The sequence below is a fragment of the Chiloscyllium plagiosum genome, unplaced genomic scaffold, assembly GCF_037043375.1.
Source record: "Chiloscyllium plagiosum isolate Xiang-an unplaced genomic scaffold, Cpla_swu_hap1 HiC_scaffold_28, whole genome shotgun sequence".
NCBI lineage: Eukaryota > Metazoa > Chordata > Chondrichthyes > Orectolobiformes > Hemiscylliidae > Chiloscyllium > Chiloscyllium plagiosum.
The window spans coordinates 53,092,784-53,116,243 of NW_028270166.1; the positions used below are offsets into that span (position 1 = coordinate 53,092,784).

At 47.4% G+C, this 23,460-nt stretch overlaps 1 protein-coding gene across 1 annotated transcript in view; it reads right to left on the reverse strand.

Annotated features, from left to right (window-relative positions):
• The window catches only part of LOC148142759 (uncharacterized), a 107,065-nt gene extending 87,788 nt beyond the window's left edge, over window positions 1–19,277 (reverse strand). Inside the window, exons 1-3 of the mRNA XM_087976211.1 lie at window positions 19,027–19,277; window positions 17,569–18,183; window positions 17,361–17,499 (exon numbers count right to left, since the gene is read on the reverse strand). Coding sequence (XP_087832337.1) covers window positions 17,361–17,499; window positions 17,569–18,183; window positions 19,027–19,277 — 1,005 coding nt within the window. The remainder of the gene's footprint in view (window positions 1–17,360; window positions 17,500–17,568; window positions 18,184–19,026) is intronic.
• Between the last annotated feature and the right edge of the window lie 4,183 nt (window positions 19,278–23,460).

The following is a 23,460-nucleotide window of genomic DNA, read 5'->3' on the forward strand; positions in this document are numbered from 1 at the left end:
TCTCTTTGTTCTTTATAACTATAACTAACATCTCATCTTCCGCCTGGACAGCCAAGAGCCCGGAGGACTCACAATTGAGTTCTCCAATTTCAAAAAGTCTCCCTTTCCAACCCCTCCCCATCCCTTCCACTCGTCCCTGCCACCAACCGGATTCAGTCCTCCCATTGACCAATCAGGTTGTACCTTTGACCTGCCTTCACCTATCCCCACTTCACCACCCTGCCCCCACCACCCCCTTTCTCTGCAGCTCCCCCGACACCCCACCCGCAGTTCTGAAGAAGGGGTAGACCTGAAACATCGATATCTCCACCTCCAGATGTTGTCGGCTTGCTGTGTTCTTCCAGCCACCTGCTGGGTTGACATCTTCTCCCTGTTTATGGTGTCTGGGCTGATTCCCTCAGGGAGACTCAGAATTCCATGGAATGAACCATTTCAGCTGATCTGGCAATGTCTTTATTCAATTTTCTCATTGTTGTGACAGCACTCTACAAGCTCTCACTCCTCCAGTTAGTCCCACTCCCTTGTCTTCTTCTCCATGTTCCCACACCACATTCTCCATTAATTAATTATGTTTCTGTCTTTAATATGAATCTTTGTGTCCCTCTGTATCTTTCCCTGGCCTTGGTTTATCGCTCCACAGTCTATCGAGTGCTGCCATTGTGAAGCTCAGAAACAAGAAAAAGGTTTGTGTCGGGCTGTTGCTCACTTCCCGGTGTGCCCCATGTGATGCTCCATGTGGGACAGGGGGCTACAGCAGCTTTGACACACATCCTTGAAGCTTGGTCTGTGCCTGTCCACTGAACGCCTGTGTTTGTCCCTCTCAGCTGATCGTGCAGTCAGTAACACGGGGAAAGCCCTCGAGTATTATTGTAAAGGAGCAGGTGTCTGACTTGTAGCTGAGGGGCTTCTGACTGACTCCTGTTATTGAAACGTTAGTGGAGGTGCTGGGGATGGTTTGCTGGAGGTTGTGCTGTGAGCTGCCTCAGACATTCAGGGAGACCTGAGGATTTGGTGACCCAACTCTGGATGGAGTCTGGGGACTGTAGTTACAGCATCTGGTTCTGTAACATGAACAACAAATGGAGCAGGGGCTGGAGAGAGGGGCAGCTCTGAAACCACAGAGTGAGTGTGGGTGGGGAAAGGGATCTGCTGTATCCACTCCAGGTTTTCCAAGAACAGCTTCCCAAGTGACACTGAACCCAGGAGCAGGGTGTGAGGGGACCCTGATTGAACAAGGAGCTGGTCACAGAGCAGTGTCACCTCCTTCAACACGACCTGCAGCTTCACACCAGGGGAGGACGGTGCTGCCAGTGGCTGTTAGGGTCACAGCTTCATTCAGCTTCTAGGATCCGGAACTTTCCAGGCAGGCGTGGGGGACATATCAATCATCTCCCAGTATGGATCTCCCGCCATTCGGTGACGGAGGATATATATGGCGGATGAGGTGAATACAATGTTTCCTCCCTCAGCAGAAAGCTGCCAAGGCTACCCTTGTTTTCCCAGTATAGTGGGATTCCCGATGGTGTACATGGCTCTGCAGGGTCCCCATGTCAATGGGGAGAGTTAGAGGAACTGAAGGACCTCTCACTCCATTAATGGTGTAGTGTGACCATGCACAGTACATCATGTTGGTGAATACCCACTGTCCTGGCAGCAGCCACAGCCTCTTCATTCAGAAGCAGTCAGCCATTCCCATCATCTTCAGGTCCCCACGTAGAAAGAAAGGATGGTGTCTCAGATGAGGCCACCCCCTTTGGACACGGTTCAACGCACCCTGCCCCTCACCACTCCCCACCGCCAACCAACCACATCAAAATATCCCATGTATACTGAGAGCAATGGGCCCACTGGGAACATCAGGGAGCAGACCATCAGGGAGATGGAGCAACACTTCCGATGTTTGAACTAGGTCCTGCAATCTCCCTCCATTTATGTAATCTATGGCCTTGTATCCTTTCTGAAAAATTCACAGGTTCACAGTTAGCCACGCTACATTCCATCTGCCAAATGGTTATTTACTGCTTATCCATTTACAGATCCTGCACCTCCTCTTGATAACTTTGTTTCCTTCCTATCTCAGCAACATCGCTGAATTTAGTGAGAATTCATTTGTTCCATTTATCTAAACCGTTGATATAATTTGCAAATAGATGAGGACCCAGCAGGTGTCTGTGCAGTCATTATTTTCTGTTAAACTGATAAAGACTGATTTATCCCACTGGATGGTGTCTTCAATATGAGGCTGAGCCTTTCCCTACATCAGGACTGTGTGCCGGCTGGTGTGGAGGCAGGAGATGTCCATCATCAGGCACTTTCCTTGACCATCTTTGACCTGTCACCATGAGAATTCTTGGGTTCTGGAATTAATGTTGGGGAATTAGAAGGTAACTCCTTTCTTGACTGTACAGCATGGTGCCATCACTATCGGTGGGTCTGTCCTGCCGTTGGGACAGGATATACCCAGGGATGGTGATGGGGCTGCGTGAAACATTACCCTTCAGGTTTGATTCTGTGTGTAATGGCAATGTCAGACTGTTTCCTGCCTGGTCAAAATGAGGAATAAAGGTGACAATGGAGCAGGGAATAATGGCTTAAAAAGCTGAATGAAAGACCGCCATCTGATTACACATTGTATCTTCAAAAATGATTTAGGAACTCAATGCAAACATTGAGGTAAATGGATACAATTTAATGACATCAGAGAGTCCTTGCTCCAGGGTGTCTGATATTTGGAACGACCTTTTATATTTGTAGATCTCCAAGTAAAAGTTGACATCTGTACGATTGTAAACAGAGAATCTTACTGTGGTTCTGTTCGCCGAGCTGGAAGTTTTTGTTGCAAACGTTTCGTCCCCTGGCTAGGCGACATCATCAGTGCTTGGGAGCCTCCTGCGAAGCGCTTCTTTGATGTTTCCTCCGGTATTTATAGTGGTCTGTCCCTGCCGCTTCCGGTTGTCAGTTTCAGCTGTCCGCTGTAGTGGTTGGTATATTGGGTCCAGGTCGATGTGTTTGTTGATGGAGTTTGTAGATGAATGCCATGCCTCTAGGAATTCCCTGGCTGTTCTCTGTCTGGCTTGCCCTATGATAGTAGTGTTGTCCCAGTCAAATTCATGTTGCTTGTTGTCTGCGTGTGTGGCTACTAAGGATAGCTGGTCGTGTCGTTTCGTGGCTAGTTGGTGTTCATGTATGCGGATTGTTAGCTGTCTTCCTGTTTGTCCTATATAGTGTTTTGTGCAGTCCTTGCATGGTATTTTGTACACTACATTGGTTTTGCTCATGTTGGGTATTGGGTTCTTCGTTCTGGTGAGTTGTTGTCTGAGCGTGGCTGTTGGTTTGTGTGCCGTTATGAGTCCTAGGGGTCGCAGTAGTCTGGCTGTCAGTTCTGAGATGCTCCTGATGTATGGTAGTGTGGCTCGTCCTTTTGGTTGTGGTATGTCCTCGTTTCGTGGTCTTTCTCAAAGGCATCTGTTAATGAAGTTGCGCGGGTATCTGTTTTTGGCGAATACCTTGTATAGGTGTTCCTCTTCTTCTTTTTGCAGTTCTGGTGTACTGCACTGTGTTGTGGCCCTTTTGAATAGTGTCCTGATGCAGCTTCGTTTGTGTGTGTTGGGGTGGTTGTTTTCATAGTTTAGGACTTGGTCTGTGTGTGTGGCTTTCCTGTGTACCCTTGTAGTGAATTCTCCATTCGGTGTTCTCTGTACCATCACGTCTAGGAATGGGAGTTGGCTATCCTTTTCTTCTGTGAGTGTGGCGTTGATGATCCGGTGTGTTTTTTCTATTTCCGTGTTTTTAATGATTACAAACGTGTCATCGACATATCTGACCCAGAGTTTGGGTTGAATTTGTGGTAGGACTGTTTGTTCTAACCTTTGCATAACTGCCTCTACTATGAATCCCGAGATTGGTGATCCCATGGGTGTTCCGTTGATTTGTTCGTATATCTGGTTGTTGAATGTGAAGTGTGTTGTGAGGCACAAGTCCAGTAGTTTAAGTATGCCGTCTTTGTTGGTAGGTTCAGCGTCCTGTTTTCTGTTCTGTATGTCCAGTAGGTTGGCTATTGTTTCTCTGGCTAAGGTTTTCACAGACTACTGCGACCCCTAGGACCCATAACGGCACACAAACCAACAGCCACGCTCAGACAACAACTCACCAGAACGAAGGACCCGATACCCAACATGAGCAAAACCAATGTAGTGTACAAAATACCATGCAAGGACTGCACAAAACACTATATAGGACAAACAGGAAGACAGCTAACAATCCGCATACATGAACATCAACTAGCCACGAAACGACACGACCAGCTATCCTTAGTAGCCACACACGCAGACAACAAGCAACATGAATTTGACTGGGACAACACTACTATCATAGGGCAAGCCAGACAGAGAACAGCCAGGGAATTCCTAGAGGCATGGCATTCATCTACAAACTCCATCAACAAACACATCGACCTGGACCCAATATACCAACCACTACAGCGGACAGCTGAAACTGACAACCGGAAGCGGCAGGGACAGACCACTATAAATACCGGAGGAAACATCAAAGAAGTGCTTCGCAGGAGGCTCCCAAGCACTGATGATGTCGCCTAGCCAGGGGACGAAACGTTTGCAACAAAAACTTCCAGCTCGGCGAACAGAACCACTACAACGAGCACCCGAGCTACAAATCTTTGCACAAACTTTGAAGAGAATCTTACATCAAATCTTCCAGTTTTTGGCTTAATCTTATTGTTTCAGTACACAAAGTGCCAGTTGAGTTGAGTTTGGAGAGAGATTTTCACAATGACGCTGAGTGGATTTCACCAAACCTAATGGACAGAAGGGCCTGAGTGATGTGGCTTTTTATGACCCTGTCATATTCTCAAACTGATATTCTCCGGAACATTCTCTAACCAATATTCCTCTGGAACAGTCTATGACTGACATTCGAGGAGAAAGTGAGGTCTGCAGATGCTGGAGATCAAAGTTGAAACTTTATTGCTGGAACAGCACAGCAGGTCAGGCAGCATCCAGGGAACAGGAGATTCGACGTTTCGGGCACAGGCCCTTCTTCAGGAATCTTTCCTGAAGAAGGGCCTGTGCCCGAAACGTCGAATCTCCTGTTCCCTGGATGCTGCCTGACCTGCTGTGCTGTTCCAGCAATAAAGTTATGACTGACATTCTCCAACACATTATATAACTGACATTCTCCGGAACATTCTATAACTGACATTCTCTGGAACATTCTACAAGTCACATTCTCTGAACATTCCATCACCAACATTCCCAGAATATTCTATTATTGACATTCTCTTAACACATTCTGTAACCAACATTCTCTGGAACATTCTATAAACAGCATTCTCCAGAACATTCTCTGACCCACCTTCCCTGGAACAATCTATAACCAACATTCTCCAGAACATTCTTTTACCAACATTTCTAGGAAAATTCTACAGCCTACATTCCCCGGAACATTCTGTAACTGACATTCCCCTGCACAATCTATATCCAACATTCTCTTGATCATTCTATAAGCAACATTCTCCAAAACATTCTAAAACTGACATTATTTATGAACAGCCGGATGACATTTAATTGAAAGAAGATAAATCCCCAGGGCAAAGATCCCATTCCACGGAGGAGGAAACACTGTTTCGAAGTCCCTCAGGCAGTTAAAGGGCTTTCCCCTACGTTTACATTTCTTCAACTCAGAGAATCGATCAACCACAATTTAGACTAAAAGACAGAAGTTTCTAACGTCCGTTTGTCTTCAAGGAACTGGGACAGAATCCTTCAGGACGGCAATGTTTACTCTCTGTCTTCGGAACTGTAAAGAAGTGACCTGTCTGCTTTTGAGTGATTGAGTGTGTGGGAATGTTCTAGAAACCATCGGTTCTTATAGATGCATGTCTGTGTGTTTAGGGAGGGAGGGTTTCTTCTGTATTAAATCACATTTCTGTCAGTAATTCAGAATTTACCATGTGTTATTCCAGCTACAACTACATCAATAAATTTCTGAACATTTCATTTTGAAAATCTCACTCTGGTCTCAATGAATTGTAAAATATCCTTCAACATGAGAGATTCACAAGCTGTGATGCTCTCACCACAGAAAAGATCATCCACTCATGTAGTAGCATGTCGAGACCATCAGAGGGTGGCATTGTATCGCATTAAACACAATCTGTTTGGGCGGGGAGGGGGAGGGGGAGCAAAAGAGACTCAGTCTTTCATTTATCACTTTTTCATTCATTCATTTATTCAAACGTGGCTCCAGTCCCATTGTGCAGGATAGGGGACTCTGCGACCCCCCCCTCAGGCACTCTGCTTCCCTTCCCAAGAACAAAGACACGGAGGAGTTCGTCCAAAACTATTTGTTCAATTCTGCAGAACCGGGTGTTACCTCAATGGCTTCCCACGAGGCACACACACAGATTGTAATCCCCGCACGTTATATACATGTAGGAGTGGGCGGGGCCTTCTACTGTCTCAGCCAATCAGTGTTAAAGTTCCCCACTGTCCTCCTGATGTATGAGATTATTTGGTTATTCACCCAGCCAATCAGTGTTCGAGTTCCCCGCTTCTCCCTTATATGGATGATGACGTACAGCCGTGGTTGTGGGCGGTCCCTCAGCCACGAGGAAAGCTGTTTCCATTGTTCCATTCATGAAAATCTGGGGGAGTGTCTGCTCGTGCTTACTACAGGGTAGAGAAGACTAAAATGGTGGCTTTGTACTTACTATGTGCTTACTACAGCAGTTAATGATTTAAAAATTACACCACCCCCTACAAATCCCCCGTGTCTTTTCTTACGGTTTGTAATTTTTAAACTGGGAGTTTCTTCTCCAGGGCGTCCAATAGCTCCCGAGCTTGTTTATCAAGCTGCCCGTCTCTAATGCTACCCCCGCCCAAGAGGGATTCAGACTGTTCTATCTCGAGGTTCATCCTTTCGACCTGCCCATAAGGAACATCCCTCTTAGTAAGGGCGGTTTCGATCAGTCGCTGAGTTAATCCCCTGGCGCAGGGAATGATGCAACACCCGAGGGCAGTTAGTACCCCTGCCACCACTATACATGAGACGAGAAAGGAAACGACCACCCCCTTCCATTTACCGAACCAAGCTTCCAACCAACCCGTGAGGCCAGAATCGATGCCCGAGTTTTCGGCGAGTTCATCCGCCAATGTGGTGAGCCCATCCAGGGCGCGGGTGATGGACCCATCAGGGGCTGTGTTGTTGGGGATGAAAGTGCAGCACTGAGTGCCTATCATGACACAAACACCCCCCTTCTCTGCTAACATCATGTCCAGGGCCAACCTATTTTCCCACGCCATTCTGCTAGTGGCGTCTAGTTGTTCTGCTATTCCCTTCACTGCATCCCGAGTATAATTAATGAACCTCTGCTGATTGTAGTAAATATAATTAATCCAATCCACGTTCTTATTGATGGTAACCCACCAGAACAGTGACGACTCAAAACCCGCCGCTATCCGGTTCCTAGCCTTGTATTCGTCAGAAACACCCCTGGGGACCCCTATGGCATCTAAATATATGTTATCATCGAAAGAGGTCTCCAAAGCCCTTAGTTCTTCTACTGGAACGGGGTTGCTCTTGTTTTTCGAATGCCAGGGTGAATGGGATGGCCAATTGAACGATTGCACAAGTGCCCGCCCATTTTCGGGGCAGGGTCGGTCGCAGAATCCTCCCACCACAGTACCACCAGAGGTCTGCCCTAGGCACATGAATGTGGGAGTAATTCCTGCCCCCGGTAGTTTCGTTGACCAGCCGAATTGATCCGCTGCACTTGTCAAATGTCCCCACATCATTGTCCCATTGCAGTGCCGTCCGAGAGATGCAGGCTTGGTGCGTACCCGTTACCCCTGTGAATGATGGAGGGCGGGGCGCCCCTTTAGACCTGACGGGAGGAAACTTCAAACTTAAGTGTCGACAAGTGGGGTCGTTCCAGGCCTCTCGGTCCTGGTACAGCCTTACCATGCAGTCCAAGGCTTGTGGATGTTTCTCCCATCCCAGCGGGAATGGGACCACCTGAGGGTTAGGACGGGCACCCGTGCACGCGTAGCAATCACTCTTTTTCATGCTCCTTACCGTATATTTGACCCATTCCATCCAGGCATTCGCCTCCCCGTATCCCGTTTCTATTTCAAAGGTCCTTTCCAAGTCCATCACCTCAATTATCCTAACCTTTTCCTGCTCATCGGGGGTGGATGAGGCCCCAGACTCAGCTTCAATGACCGTGATGGTTGTGCAGCACAGCTGCAACCCCTTCTGTCCTGCCTGGCCCCCAACCCTAATACCCAGGATCGTTCCATTAAGGCTCGTCCCGTTGTTCCCCAAGGTCTTTATGGTCAGGTAGAGTGGATTGCACTGATTCTGCTCACAATTCCGCCCAGGGGTGATGGGATCACGGACAATTGACACCATAGCCTGGACCCCGGGGGCCGGAGGTCTATTGATGCCTTCTTTGCCATGCAACTGTAATACTAACGTCTGACCCTGGAATCCCCTTTCTCTCTCTAGGTTACGCTTAGTCTGATTCAGTTCACTTTTAGTCGCACAGGGCACCAACCCACATAGGTCTAAACTAAGTGTCTGTGTTGGCTTGTTGGCGGGAACGGAGATGGAGAGCCACCGACGGTCCTCTGCCTGTTTTTTCCCCAGAGGCCGAATTGGGTAACACGCACACTATGACCCAGCCGAAGGATAATGACAAAGCAAGTTAACAATACAATTGACTGCATTTTGTTGCAACACTCGTGTCCGGCCGGAGGACACAGTCCTTTAAACTCGTCAAAGTCCAATTAGTCTGTTCTCAGGGTCTCTGTTCCTTAGATGCCTCTGTCAGAGAGGTTTGTTCGTCCTCCGTCGGTTGTGGCACCGGTCCCTTAATCAGAGTATAATGTGTCCAGCCCTTTTCGGCCGTGCGGACAGCCGTTTCGGTCGTCAAAAGTACTAGGAAGGGACCGTCCCAAGTTGGTTCGAGGGTGCGTTGCTTCCAGCTTTTAATCAGGACCCACTGACCCGGCTTGACGGTGTGCACCGCAAACTCGAGGGGCGGCGTCTGTGCCAAAAGTCCCTGTTGGCGTAAACGAGATAGAGCAGACCCCAGAGCCACCACATATTTTTGCACAAACATGTCCCAAGACTCGAATAAGGGAGGTTCTCCCTTCGGCCCATGGAACGGGAGGCCAAACAGCATTTCGTAAGGGGAGACGCCCAAATCCCGTCTTGGCTGGGTGCGAATTTGCAACAGGGCGAGGGGTAGGCATTTGGTAACTGTCTTCAGGCCCTGCCTCCCTTCCCAAGAGATGGGGTATTGGCGCACTCTGACGTCGGGGCTCTGGGGCTTTAATTTTTCCTCCACAGGTCGAATTGCGAGCCCCCCCCGGTTCCCTTTGGCGACCAAAATCCTAGGGTCTATCTCTGTCAATCGGGACTCACTAAGGTAAGACATGGTAATGGCTAATTCTTCCTCTTCACCCACTCCTATTCGTAGACCGAAACGGACTATTAAATCCCGTCCCAACAACCCATAGGGAAGGTGCGGGAGGTGAAGGAGTTCCACTTGGAGCTCCTCCTCCTCCAGCCGCAAGGGTTGTGGTTCAAATATTCTTGCACTGAAAACCCCACCCTTTACTCCTGAAATGTTTAATGTTTTAGCCTGGAAGCCAACCCCCCTAGGATGGAGGGGGATTGAGGACCTGCCGGCGCCTGTGTCAACTAAGAAAGTAACATCTTGTCTAAATGGGCCCACCCGTAAATTTACCAAGGGTTCTTGGTAGGCCCGTGTTCCGATCCTCCCCTGACTTCCCTAATCCATTTGTTCGCGCTCCATTTCATACATCCCTTCTCGCTCCCTTTTAAAATCGGGACAATCCCTCTTGAAGTGTCCCAGTTTCCCGCAATGGTAACATCCGGCCGCCTGAGGCCGTTCGATTCCTCCTCTCCCACTTCTGCCCCGTCTCGCTCCTCTCCCTCTCCAACTTTTCCTCGACCTTCCTCTTTCCATCCCATAACCTTCTTCCCCCATTCCGGTGGATTTACAAGCTTCCCGTACGGCTGCCACCATCATTTTTGTCTTCTGTTTCTCCCTTATTACATCCCTCTGAACGTACACCGTCTGTGCTTCCCGTAATAATTCTGCAATATCTTTTTCAGCCCAATCCTCCACTTTCTGTAATTTCTTCTGAATGTCAGGCCATGACTTAGTCACAAAGTGCACCTTAAGCATGCCCTTGCCTATTTCCCCATCGGGGTCTAAACCTGAATACTTTCGTATGGACTCCCGCAAACGGTCTAAAAACTCACTCGGGGATTCATCCTTTTTCTGTCCAACTTCGAATGCTTTCGCTAAATTCCGCTGTTTGGGCACGCAGGTTTTGATTCCCCTGATTATAAGGTTTCTGAGGTCTGTCATATTAGCCCGTCCCCCCTCGTCATTATGATCCCACCGGGGGTCCTCTAAGGGGTACTTCTGCTCTCCACGCTGAGGGCCGTCCTGATGCTCCCTATCCCAAATGGCCATTGCACTATTCCGGATCATGACAATTTCATCGTAATTAAATAGTATTCTCATCATGGCCTGCAATTCGGCCCATGTGTATATACTGGGCCCCAGAAATTGATCTAATTGTGTTCCCACACTGACGGGGTCGTCCAGTAGACGGGATAGTTCATTACGGAGTTGTCGGATATCCCCAGAATTTAAAGGTTGTACTATGAATCCGGTCCGTTCGTTCCCAAACGGCACCTCTCGTAAAGGGTTCATCTGTTCAACATTGTTAACCCTCTCAGCACCCAATCTCTCTTCTTGATCTCTCCGCATCTCAATTCGGGCTGATCTCCTAATGCCTGGGGTGGGCTCTTCTTCCCTTCCTGTGTCCCCCCCAGCAGGCTCTCCCTCACTGAGCATGACCTGCCGGGAACCGGGATTATCCGACGCAGGAGGGAGGTCCGCGCTGGACGCCTGGCCGTGCGCGGGTTGTACATACGGGGGCGGGGCAGAAGGGGGCAAACCGTCGGTGAGGACGTCCCAAGACTTCTGGGGCTTTCTCGGGTCTGTTTGGGGAATCAGAGGATAGAGACTCGTGGGGTCCCCACAGTCACTCGCCAACCAGGCGGCGGTGTATTTGCTCTCTTCTGGGTTAAACGGTTGTTTTCTGTTAACATATATATTTAGGAGTTGACACACCCAGTCTTCATCAGACCCATACTCGGGCCAAACTACCGAGGGGGCGCGGATAGGTTCTTTGGTCCATATAAAACAACAATATTTTATCATAGTCTCTTTCTTTAAGTCCTTTGTCCTACTGCTTTCCGTCCATAAACTCAATTTCCGACCCAGTGGACTATCGGGGGGTATTTCTTTTCCATTTACAGTCCTCCCTGACTTGTCCTTAGTGGACCTAAAAGTCTGATTTCCCATGGTCTATCTTCGGTCCTGGTCTTAAACACCTAAAGCATTTTCACAGATGACCGTCAAAACCACAATTTCCCGTGGTCTATCTTCGGTCCTGGTCTTAAACGCCTAAAGCATTTTCACAGATAACCGTCAAAACCACAATTTCCCATGGTCTATCTTCGGTCCTGGTCTTAAACACCTAAAGCATTTTCACAGATGACCATCAAAACCACAATTTCCCGTGGTCTATCTTCGGTCCTGGTCTTAAACGCCTAAAGCGTTTTCACAGATGACCGTCAAAACCACGCGGCCAACAAGGAAGAACAAAAAAAATCTCTTACCTTGATCCGTGCACGGAGTTGTCTGGCCTTTTTAAATGTGTGTACCCCCGCATATAGTCACTAACCGGTCGTCCCAGCACTCGTCCGTGTGTTCCTTTTCTCGGGATCCAAAATTATTTTAATGAGCCGGGTCACTCTCTGGGCCGACGGCTGACGGACCAAGCCGATCCAGTGAGCAGTATAAATATATACCAGACGCGTCTTTTTGTATCAGACTTGATCCACGAGCCGAAGAGAGCCCCGGCAATAATTATTGCATCCCGGACGAGCCCCCAATTGTGCAGGATAGGAGACTCTGCGACCCCCATCAGGCACTCTGCTTCCCTTCCCAAGAACAAAGACACGGAGGAGTTCGTCCAAAACTATTTATTCAATTCTGCAGAACCGGGTGTTACCTCAATGGCTTCCCACGAGGCACACACACAGATTGTAATCCCCGCACGTTATATACATGTAGGAGTGGGCGGGGCCTTCTACTGTCTCAGCCAATGAGTGTTAAAGTTCCCCACTGTCCTCCTGATGTATGAGATTATTTGGTTATTCACCCAGCCAATCAGTGTTCGAGTTCCCCGCTTCTCCCTTATATGGATGATGACGTACAGCCGTGGTTGTGGGCGGTCCCTCAGCCACGAGGAAAGCTGTTTCCATTGTTCCATTCATGAAAATCTGGGGGAGTGTCTGCTCGTGTTTACTACAGGGTAGAGAAGACTAAAATGGTGGCTTTGTACTTACTATGTGCTTACTACAGCAGTTAATGATTTAAAAATTACACCACCCCCTACACCATTGCACCGAGAGACAGATCCACAGGCACAAACACATAGAGACACACATTTGGAGATACACACCAATATGACAATTGTATCACTTTACACACAAAACAGACAGACAGAAAGAAAGGGGAGAGACGGGTGAACACCATTTCAATGGATTCACCCCCAGAACAACAGAGATCCCACTGCACAGTGACACAGACTTAGAGACACACTGAAAGAGAGATGCACACTAATACATACACTCATCTACAGCAGCTGATGTGCACACATTAACAAACAGAGCAAAGATAGATCAGCAGAGACAGTTCAGTACAGATATACACACACACACAGAACAAAGAAGATTTACAGCCCAGGAACAGGCCCTTCGGCCCTCTAAGCCTGAGCCGATCCAAATGTACTGTCTGAACCTGTAGGTCAATTCTGAAGCATTTGTATCCCTCTGCTCCCCAGCTACTCATGCATCTGTCCAGACACATCTTAAATGAATCTACCGTGCCTGCCTCTACCACCTCTGCTGGCAACGCTTTCCAAATGCCCACCAACCTCTGTGTGAAGTATCCCCCTTAAACTTTTCACCTCTCACCTTGAAAGCATGACCTCTCGTTATTGAATCCCCTTCATCCTGGGAAAAAGCTTGTCTCTATCCACCCTGTCTATACCCTTCATGATTTTGTAAACCTCAATCAGGTCCCTCCCATCTCCTTTTTTCTAATGACAATAAACCTAACCTACTCACCCTCTCTTCATAGCTAACGCCTTCCGTACCAGGCAACATCCTCGTAAACCTTCTCTGAACCCTCTCCAAAGCGTCCACACCCTTTTGGTAATGTGGCGAGCAGAACTGTACACAGTATTCTAAATGCAGCCGAACCAATGTCTTGTACAATTTTAACATAACTTGCCAGCTCTTATACTCAATGCCCCATCCAGTGAAGCCAAGCATACTATGCGCCTTCTTGACCACTCTATCCACCTGTGCAGTAACTTTCAGGGAACAATGGACCTGCAGTCCCATATCTCTCTGCCCATCAACTTTTCCCAAGGCTCTTCCATTCATTGTATAATTCGCTCTAGAATTAGACTTGCATCACCTCACATTTGTCTAGATTGAAAGCCATCTGCCATTTTTCCGCCCTACTCTCCAGTTTATCTATATCCTCCTGTATTCTCTGACAATCCCTTATTAGATTAGATTAGATTAGATTAGATTACTTACAGTGTGGAAACAGGCCCTTCAGCCCAACAAGTCCACACCGACCCGCCGAAGTGGAACCCACTCATTCCCGTACATTTACCCCTTTACCTAACACTACGGGCAATTTAGCATGGCCAATTCACCTGACATGCACATCTTTGGACTGTGGGAGGAAACCGGAGCACCCGGAGGAAACCCACGGAGAACGTGCAAACTCCACACAGTCAGTCGCCTGAGTCGGGAATTGAACCCGGGTCTCTGGCGCCATGAGGCAGCAGTGCTAACCACTGTGCCACCGTGCCGCCCAACTTTCTGCTTTCTGCTACACCACCAATCTTTGTGTCATCTGCAAATTTGCTGATCATACCAACAGTGCCCTCTTCCAGATCATTTATGTATATTACAAACAACAGTGGCTCCAACACTGACCCCTGTGGAACACCACTGGTCACCTTCCTCCACTTCGAGAAACTCCCTTCAACTACCACTCTCTGTCTGCTGTTGCTCAACCAGTTCTTTATCCACCTAGCGAGAACACCCTGCATACCATGTGACTTCACTTTCTCCATTAGTCTACAATGGGGAACCTGATCAAACGCCTTACTAAAGTCCATGTATATGACATCAACAGCCCTCCCTTCATCTAACAACTTGGTCACTTCCTCGAAGAACTCTATTAAGTTGATAAGGCACGATCTACCTCGCACAAAACCATTTTGCCTATCACTGATAAGCCCATTCTTTTCTAAATATAAATAGATCCTATCCCTCAGTACCTTCTCCACCACCGACGTCAGGCTCACTGGTCTGTAGTTACCCGGAATATCCCTACTACCCTTCTTGTACTGGGGGACAACATGAGCAAACTTCCAGTCCTCTGGCACATCACCTGTACTTAAGGATGCCACAAAGATATTTGTCAGGGCCCCAGCTATTTCCTCTCTCGCCTCCCTCAGTAACCTGGGATAGATCCCATCCAGTCTTGGGAATTTGTCCACCTTAATAACCTCTAACATACCCAACACATCTTCCCTACTGATGCCAACGTGATCCAGACTAATCAAACTTCTGTCTCGAATCTCAAGATTCATCATGTTCCTCTCCTCAGTGAACACTGATGCAAATTAATCATTCAGAATCTCACCCATTCTCTCAGGTTCGGCACACAGCCTTCTTTCAATATCTTTCTGTGGACCGATCCTTTCTCTAGTTACCTGCTTGCTTCTTATATAAGAATAAAATGCTTTGGGGTTTTTCTTAATTCTGCTTGCTAAAACTATTTCATGACCCCTTTTAGCCCGCTTGATTCCTCAATTAAGACTGGTCCTACTCTTCCGATATTCCTCCAGGGCCCGTTCTGTTCTTAGCTGCCTAGACCTTATGTACGCTTCCCTTTTCCTCTTGGCTAGTCGTACAATCTCTCCTGTCATCCACGGTTCACGAATCTTGCCTTTCCTATCCCTTGCCTTCAATGGGACATGCCTATCCTGCGCTATCCTTAACCTATCTTTGAAAGCCTCCCGCATCTCAAATATGGACTTCCCTTCAAATTGCTGTGTCCAATCCACATTTCCCAGCTTCTGCCTAATTTTGATATAATTGGCCTTGGCCCAGTTTAGTACTCCTCCCTTAGGACCACTCTCTTTTTTATCTACGAGGATTCTAAAACTTACAGAATTGTGGTCACTGTTCCCAAAGAAATCCCCCACCGCAACTTCTACCACCTGACCTGGCTCATTCCCCAGCACCAGGTCCAATATGGTCCCTTCCCTCGTCGAACTTTTGACAAACTCCTCTAGAAAACTCTCCTGGACGCTTCGTACAAATCCTACCCCATCCAGACCTCTGACGCTAAGTGTATCCCAGTCAATGTTGGGAAAACTAAAATCTCCCATCACCACCACCTCTACATCTTTCCATAATCTGCTTACTTATTTGTTCTTCTACCTCACGCTCACTGTTGGGAGGTCTGTAATACAGCCCCAACAATGTAACTGCACCCTTCTTATTTCTCAGCTCCACCCATAATGCCTCAGTATCCAAGACCGCCATAGTGTCCTCCTTTAGCACAGCCGTGATATCATCCCTGATCAGCAAACCAACTCCACCCCCTCTTTTACTTCTCTCCCTGTCCTGTCTGAAGTGTCTATATCTTGGAATATTTAGTTGCCAATCATCATACCCTTCCTTCAACCAAGTCTCTGTGATTGCAATAATGTCATACTCCCAGGCACCAATCCAAGCCCTAAGTTCATCTGCCTTACACACTATACTCCTTGCATTAAAGTAGATGCATTTCAGGCCACCAGTTCTTTTGCTCTAACCTGCTCTCTGCCGACTCTTCCCTTTATTAATGCTATCTTCATAATTCTTACAGTCTCCAGTCTCCACCTCGCTGCCGACTTGTTTTCTTTTCTGGTTCCCAGTCCCCTGCCACATTAGTTTAAAACCTCCCCAACAGCGGTAGCAAAAACTCCCCCAAGGACATTGGTTCCGGTCTGGTTCAGATGTAGACTGTCCCTTTTGTAATAGTCCCACCTTCCCCAGAACCGGTCCCAAGGTCCAACAAATCTGAACCCCTCCCTCCTACACCATCTCTCAAGCCACGTGTTCATCCTGCCTATTTTTTCATTTCTCCACTGGCTAGCACGTGGCACTGGTAGTAATCCTGAGTTCACTACCTTTAAGGTCCTCCTCTTTAACTTCTCTCCTAGCTCCCTGAATTCTTCTTTCAGGACCTCATCTAATTTCCTACTTATATCGTTGGTGCCTGTATGCACCAAGACAACTGGCTGTTCACCCTCCCCTTTTAGAATGCTCTGCAGCCGATCAGTGACATCCCTGACCCAAGCACCTGGGAGGCAGCATACCATCCGGGAGTCCGTTTTCAGCCACAGACCCGCCTATCTACTCCCCTCACAATACAATCCTCTATGACTATGGTCCTATGAGTCCTTTTCCTGCCTTTCTAAACAGCAGTGCCCACCACAATCCTGGCAACTGCTGCCCTCCTCCGGTGAGCCATCTCCCCCAACAATATCCAAAACGGTATACCTGTTTTGGAGGGAGATGACCGCAGGGGACACCTGCACTGCCTTCCTACTCTTTTTCTGTGTTTGGTCACCCATTCACTGTCTCCCTCAGCAATCCTAACCCGCGGTGTGACCAGTTCACTAAACGTGCTAGCCACGATCTCCTCAGCAAAGCGGATGCTCCACAGTGAGTCCAACCACAGCTCCAGAGCCGTCATGCGGTCAAACAAGAGCTGCAGCTGGACACACTTCCTGCAAGTGTAAGAGTCAGGAACGTCAGACACGAACCTCAGCTCCCACATCAAACAAGTGGCACATGCCACGGGTCTGACGTCCCCTGCCATTGTATTAGCTTTATATGAACTAACTGAAACCAAACAATGCACTTAAATAAATGGAAAAGAAAGATAAGAAATAAAAGCCTTATCTGAGTGGGTCTTTTTCTTCTGGTTAGAGGAGGGGGGTGCGGGAGGGAGATACGACACATGTTTAGCCACTGCCCAAATATAAATTAAGCCCATACCTTCCCGGCAGCCCTCGCTTCACTCCTCCTTCTCTCCCCGCCGCTCTGGCAAAATGGAGGCCTGACTCCCGCACAGACACACAGACACAGACACACGCACACAGACACATACACACAGACACACACAAACAGACACACACAAACAGACACAGACACATATACATGCGCACAGACACACACACAGACACAGCCACACACAGACACATACACACGCACACAGACACACTCAGACCCACACACAAACACATACATTCACACAGACACACATACACAAACACACACACAGGCACAGACACACAGACACATACACACACACACAGACACACAGACACACACGCACACAGACACACACAGACACACAGACACACACAGACACATATACACGCACATAGACACACACACAGACACAGACACACACGCACACAGACACACACACAGACACAGACACACACAGACAGACACACACGCACACAGACACACACAGAGATACAGACACACACGCACACAGACACAGACACACACAGACACAGACACACACAGACACATACACAGACACTGATACACACACACACAGACACATACATACGCGTAGAGACACACACAGACACACATACACAGAAACACACACAGACACACACACACACACACACACAGAAACACACACAGACATACACACACAGACTTACACACACAGACACACACTCAGACACACAGACACACACAGACACACACACAGACACACACGCGCACACATACATGCACACACACAGACACACACACAAATAAACACACACACATACATACACACACACATACGCACACACAGACACACATACACAGACACACACACAGACACACAGACACATACACACAGACACAGACACACAGACACAGACACACATGCACACAGGCACACACAGACACAGACACATATACACGCATGCAGACACTCACTCAGACACACAGATACACACACAGACACACACAGAGACACAGACACACATACACAGAAACACACACAGACACACACACAGACACCCACACAGACACACACACACAGACATACACACACAGACACACACTCAGACACACAGACACATACACACAGACACACACAAACAGACACACACAAACAGACACAGACACATATAAATGCGCACAGACACACACACAGACACAGCCACACACAGACACATACACACGCACACAGACACACTCAGACCCACACACAAACACATACATTCACACAGACACACATACACAAACACACACACAGGCACAGACACACAGACACATACACACACACACACACACACAGACACACAGACACACACGCACACAGACACACACAGACACACAGACACACACAGACACATATACACGCACATAGACACACACACAGACACAGACACACACGCACACAGACACACACACAGACACAGACACACACAGACAGACACACACGCACACAGACACACACAGAGATACAGACACACACGCACACAGACACACACACAGACACAGACACACACAGACAGACACACACGCACACAGACACACACAGAGATACAGACACACACGCACACAGACACAGACACACACAGACACATACACAGACACTGATACACACACAACACAGACACATACATACGCGTAGAGACACACACAGACACACATACACAGAAACACACACAGACACACACACACACACACACACAGAAACACACACAGACATACACACACAGACTTACACACACAGACACACACTCAGACACACAGACACACACAGACACACACACAGACACACACGCGCACACATACATGCACACACACAGACACACACACAAATAAACACACACACATACATACACACACACATACGCACACACAGACACACATACACAGACACACACACAGACACAGACACACAGACACATACACACAGACACAGACACACAGACACAGACACACATGCACACAGGCACACACAGACACAGACACATATACACGCATGCAGACACGCACTCAGACACACAGATACACACACAGACACACACAGAGACACAGACACACATACACAGAAACACACACAGACACACACACAGACACCCACACAGACACACACACAGACATACACACACATACACACACTCAGACACACAGACACATACACACAGACACACACAAACAGACACACACAAACAGACACAGACACATATACATGCGCACAGACACACACACAGACACAGCCACACACAGACACATACACACGCACACAGACGCACTCAGACACAGACACACACACAAACACATACACACTCACACAGACACACATACACAAACACACACACAGACACAGACACACAGACACATACACACACACACAGACACATATACACGCACACAGGCACACAGACAGACACACATACACAGAAACACACACAGACACGCACACAGACACACACACAGACACACAGAAACAGACACACACGCACACAGACACACACAGACACAGACACACACAGACACATATACACGCACACAGACACATACACAGACACAGACACACAGACACAAACGCACACAGACACACACACAGACACAGACACGCACGCACACAGACACACACACAGACACAAACAGAGATACAGACACACACGCACACAGACACACACGCACACAGACACATACACACGCACACAGACACTGACACACACACAGACACATACATACGCGTAGAGACACACACAGACACACATACACAGAAACACACACAGACACACACACAGACACACACACACAGACATACACACACAGACATACACACACACACACAGACACACACTCAGACACACAGACACACACACAGACACACACAGACACACACACGCACACATACATGCACACACACAGACACACACACAAATAAACACACACTTACGTACACACACACACATACATGCATACACACACATGTACATAGATACACACACAAACACGCACACAGATACACACGCACACACATAGAAGACACACACACACGCACACACATATACACGCATGTACACAGATACACACACACATTCACACACAAAGATGCATACACACAGATTCACACACACAGACATGCACGCATGCGCCCACACACAGATACACACACAGACACACATGCACGCGCGCACACACAGATACACACACACAGATACACATACACATGCACACACACACACGCACACAGATACACACACACACATGCACACAGATACACACACACACCGATAGACGGTACACTGGCTCACACACTCATAGCTACAAATTTGCAGAGATAGTTCAATTGAGATAGACACACAGACAGTTACAGGGAGAGAATCACATGCAGGCACATTTATATACTCAAACATACAGACCAACATAGATTCATACACATACAAAGACAGCAATAGACACAGACTGAGGTGCGGATGTGCAAATAGACCTTTACACAGACACAGACAAACACACAGAACCATACACGTACAAACGCACTCACACACTCAAACACACAGACACATATTGTTATGGACCAGGCCAGACTACCTCAAAATATATTGAGAAGGTAGCTTAAGCCCTAACTTTTTCTTATTTTAAAGGCAGATGAGAAATCAATATTCCAGGTGTGATGCAGCTGGTCAGATCACTCAGCTTTCAGCAAAACAGAATTTATGAAAACACAACAGAATAACAAAAGAAAATCAAATTTAGAATAACATCATTACTAGAAAACTTAACTATCCAGATACAGCAAATTAACGAAGGATCTGTTCCCATCCAGACATCCCAGAACACACACTTTAGCAAAATAGGTAAACTGAAACAGATTCTTGCAGGCAGGAGGGAACAACATCCAAAGAAATTCGAGAGCGACAGTAAGTTAGGATTCTGGACTCCAGCATCTTGTGACTGCCACAGCTAAACCAAACTGGAAAGAAAAAACCTGTACTGAGAGAACTGGCCACTCCCCTGCCATTGTTAACCTCGGCTCTTTCAAGCCCCTTCAACACCTCCGTCTTTACAACCTCTCTTCTCCATGTCGTGCAATTGAGGAACTGCATAGGTATTAACAAAATCATAGTTGGAGTCATGTACAGGCCTCCAAACAGTCGTCAGGAGGTGGGGCGCAAGATACAACCGGAGATGCAAAAGATTTGTAGGAACTGCAAAGTTACAGTGATCATTGGGGATTTCAATATGCAGGTGGACTGGGAAAATCAGGTTGGGAATAGTTCGCAAGAAAGTGAATTTATGGAATGTCTATGAGATGGCTTTTTGGACCAACTTGTGGTGGAGCCCAGTAGGGAACAGGCAACACTGGATTTAGTGATGTGGTATGAAGCAGACTTGATCAGGGAGCTTAAGAGGAATGAATCCTCAGCAGGCAGTGATCATAATATGTCTGAAATTACTCTGCAATTTGAGAGGGAGATGATAGAATCAAAGGTAACAGAATTACAGCTGAATAAAGGCAACTACAGAGGCATGAGAGAGGAGGTGGGTAGAATTGACTGGGAGAGGAGTGTATCAGGAAAGACAGTGGAACAGCAATGGCAGGAGGTTCTGGGAGTAACTCAGGAGACACAGCAGAGATTCATCCCAAGGGAAAAGAAGCCTGGTACAGGGAGGAAAAGGCAACCATGGCTGACTAGGGAAGACAGGGATAGCATAAAAGTGAAAGAGAAAGCAGATCATTTGGGGAAGGTCAGTGGGAAACCAAAGCATTAGAAACTTGCAAAGACCAATGGAGAGCAATAACAAAAGAAATAAGGAGGGTCATGATGAAAAATGACGGTAAGCTAGCCAGACATATCACGCAATACCATAAGACTTTCTTTCGACAGATAAAGGGCAAAAGAGAGGAAGACGTGGACATTGGGCCACTGGCAAATGACACAGAAAGATAGTGGCAGGGAAAAGGAAATGGCTGAAAAATTAAATAATTATTCTGTGGCAGTCTTTATTGTGGAAGACATGATTAATATCCCAAAAAAATCAAGAGAGGGTAGGGACAGAGCTCATGTGGTGGCCATCACCAAAGACATCAACTTCATCAATCCTGATCTATTCCAGCCTGTTTCCCAGCTTCTTAAAGTTCTCATTCACAACAAGGTCCCTTTCCTTAGTGAAAATGAAGCAAAAATCTCATTTAAGGCTTCCCCTATCTCCTCAGATTCCACACATAAGTTCCCTATCCCTGACTAACCCTACATTCTCTTATTCCTCACATATGAGTAAAATGCCTTTGGGTTCTCCCTAATCCTTCCTGCCAAGCCTTTTTCATGACCTCTCCTGGCTCTCCTCAGTCCATTTCTGAGGTCCTTTCTAGTAAGCTGTAATCCTCTAAAGCTGTGCTAGATCTTTGCTTCCTCCACCTCACATAAGCTGTCTTCTTCCTTTTGACAAGAAGCTCCCCTGTTCTCGTCATCCAAGATTCCTGAATCTTACCCCTTCTTGCCTGTCAGTGGACAAATTTGTGCATCACTTGCAACAACTGCTCCTTAAATACTCTCCACATGTCTGTTATACCCTTTCTGTGGAACAATTGCTCCCAATCTGTACTTCCCAACTCCTGTCTGATAGCATCATAAATTCCTTTTCCCCAATTAAATATCTTCCCTTGGTAACTGCTCCTTTCCCTCTCCAAGGCTATGGTAAATGTGAGGCAATTGTGGTCACTGTAACCAAAGTGTTTCCCAACATGAGACCGGACATCTGTCCTGGCTCATTGCCGAGCACCAATCCAAAATGGCCTCTCCCCTCGTCGGCCTGTCTACATACTGAGTAAGGGAACCCTCCTGAACACACCTGACAATAACAGCTCCATCCAAAACATCTGAACTAAGGAGGTTCCATTCGATATTGGGAAAGTTGAAGCACCCATAACAACAACAACAACTCTGTGACATCTGCCAGCCGGTGAGTTCTTTGATCTCTCTACTGCTATTAGGGGGTCTGTAGGAAACTGCTACAGAGGTGACTGCTCCCTTGCTGTTCATACTGACTCTGTAGACAATACTTCCACAACAGCCTTCCTTTCTGTAGCTGTGATGCACTCTCTGATTAGCAATGCTGCACCCCCTCCTCTTTTTCCATCCTCCCTGTTCTTTTTAAATGTTCTAAACCCTGGAACATCTAGCAACCATCCCTGCCCGT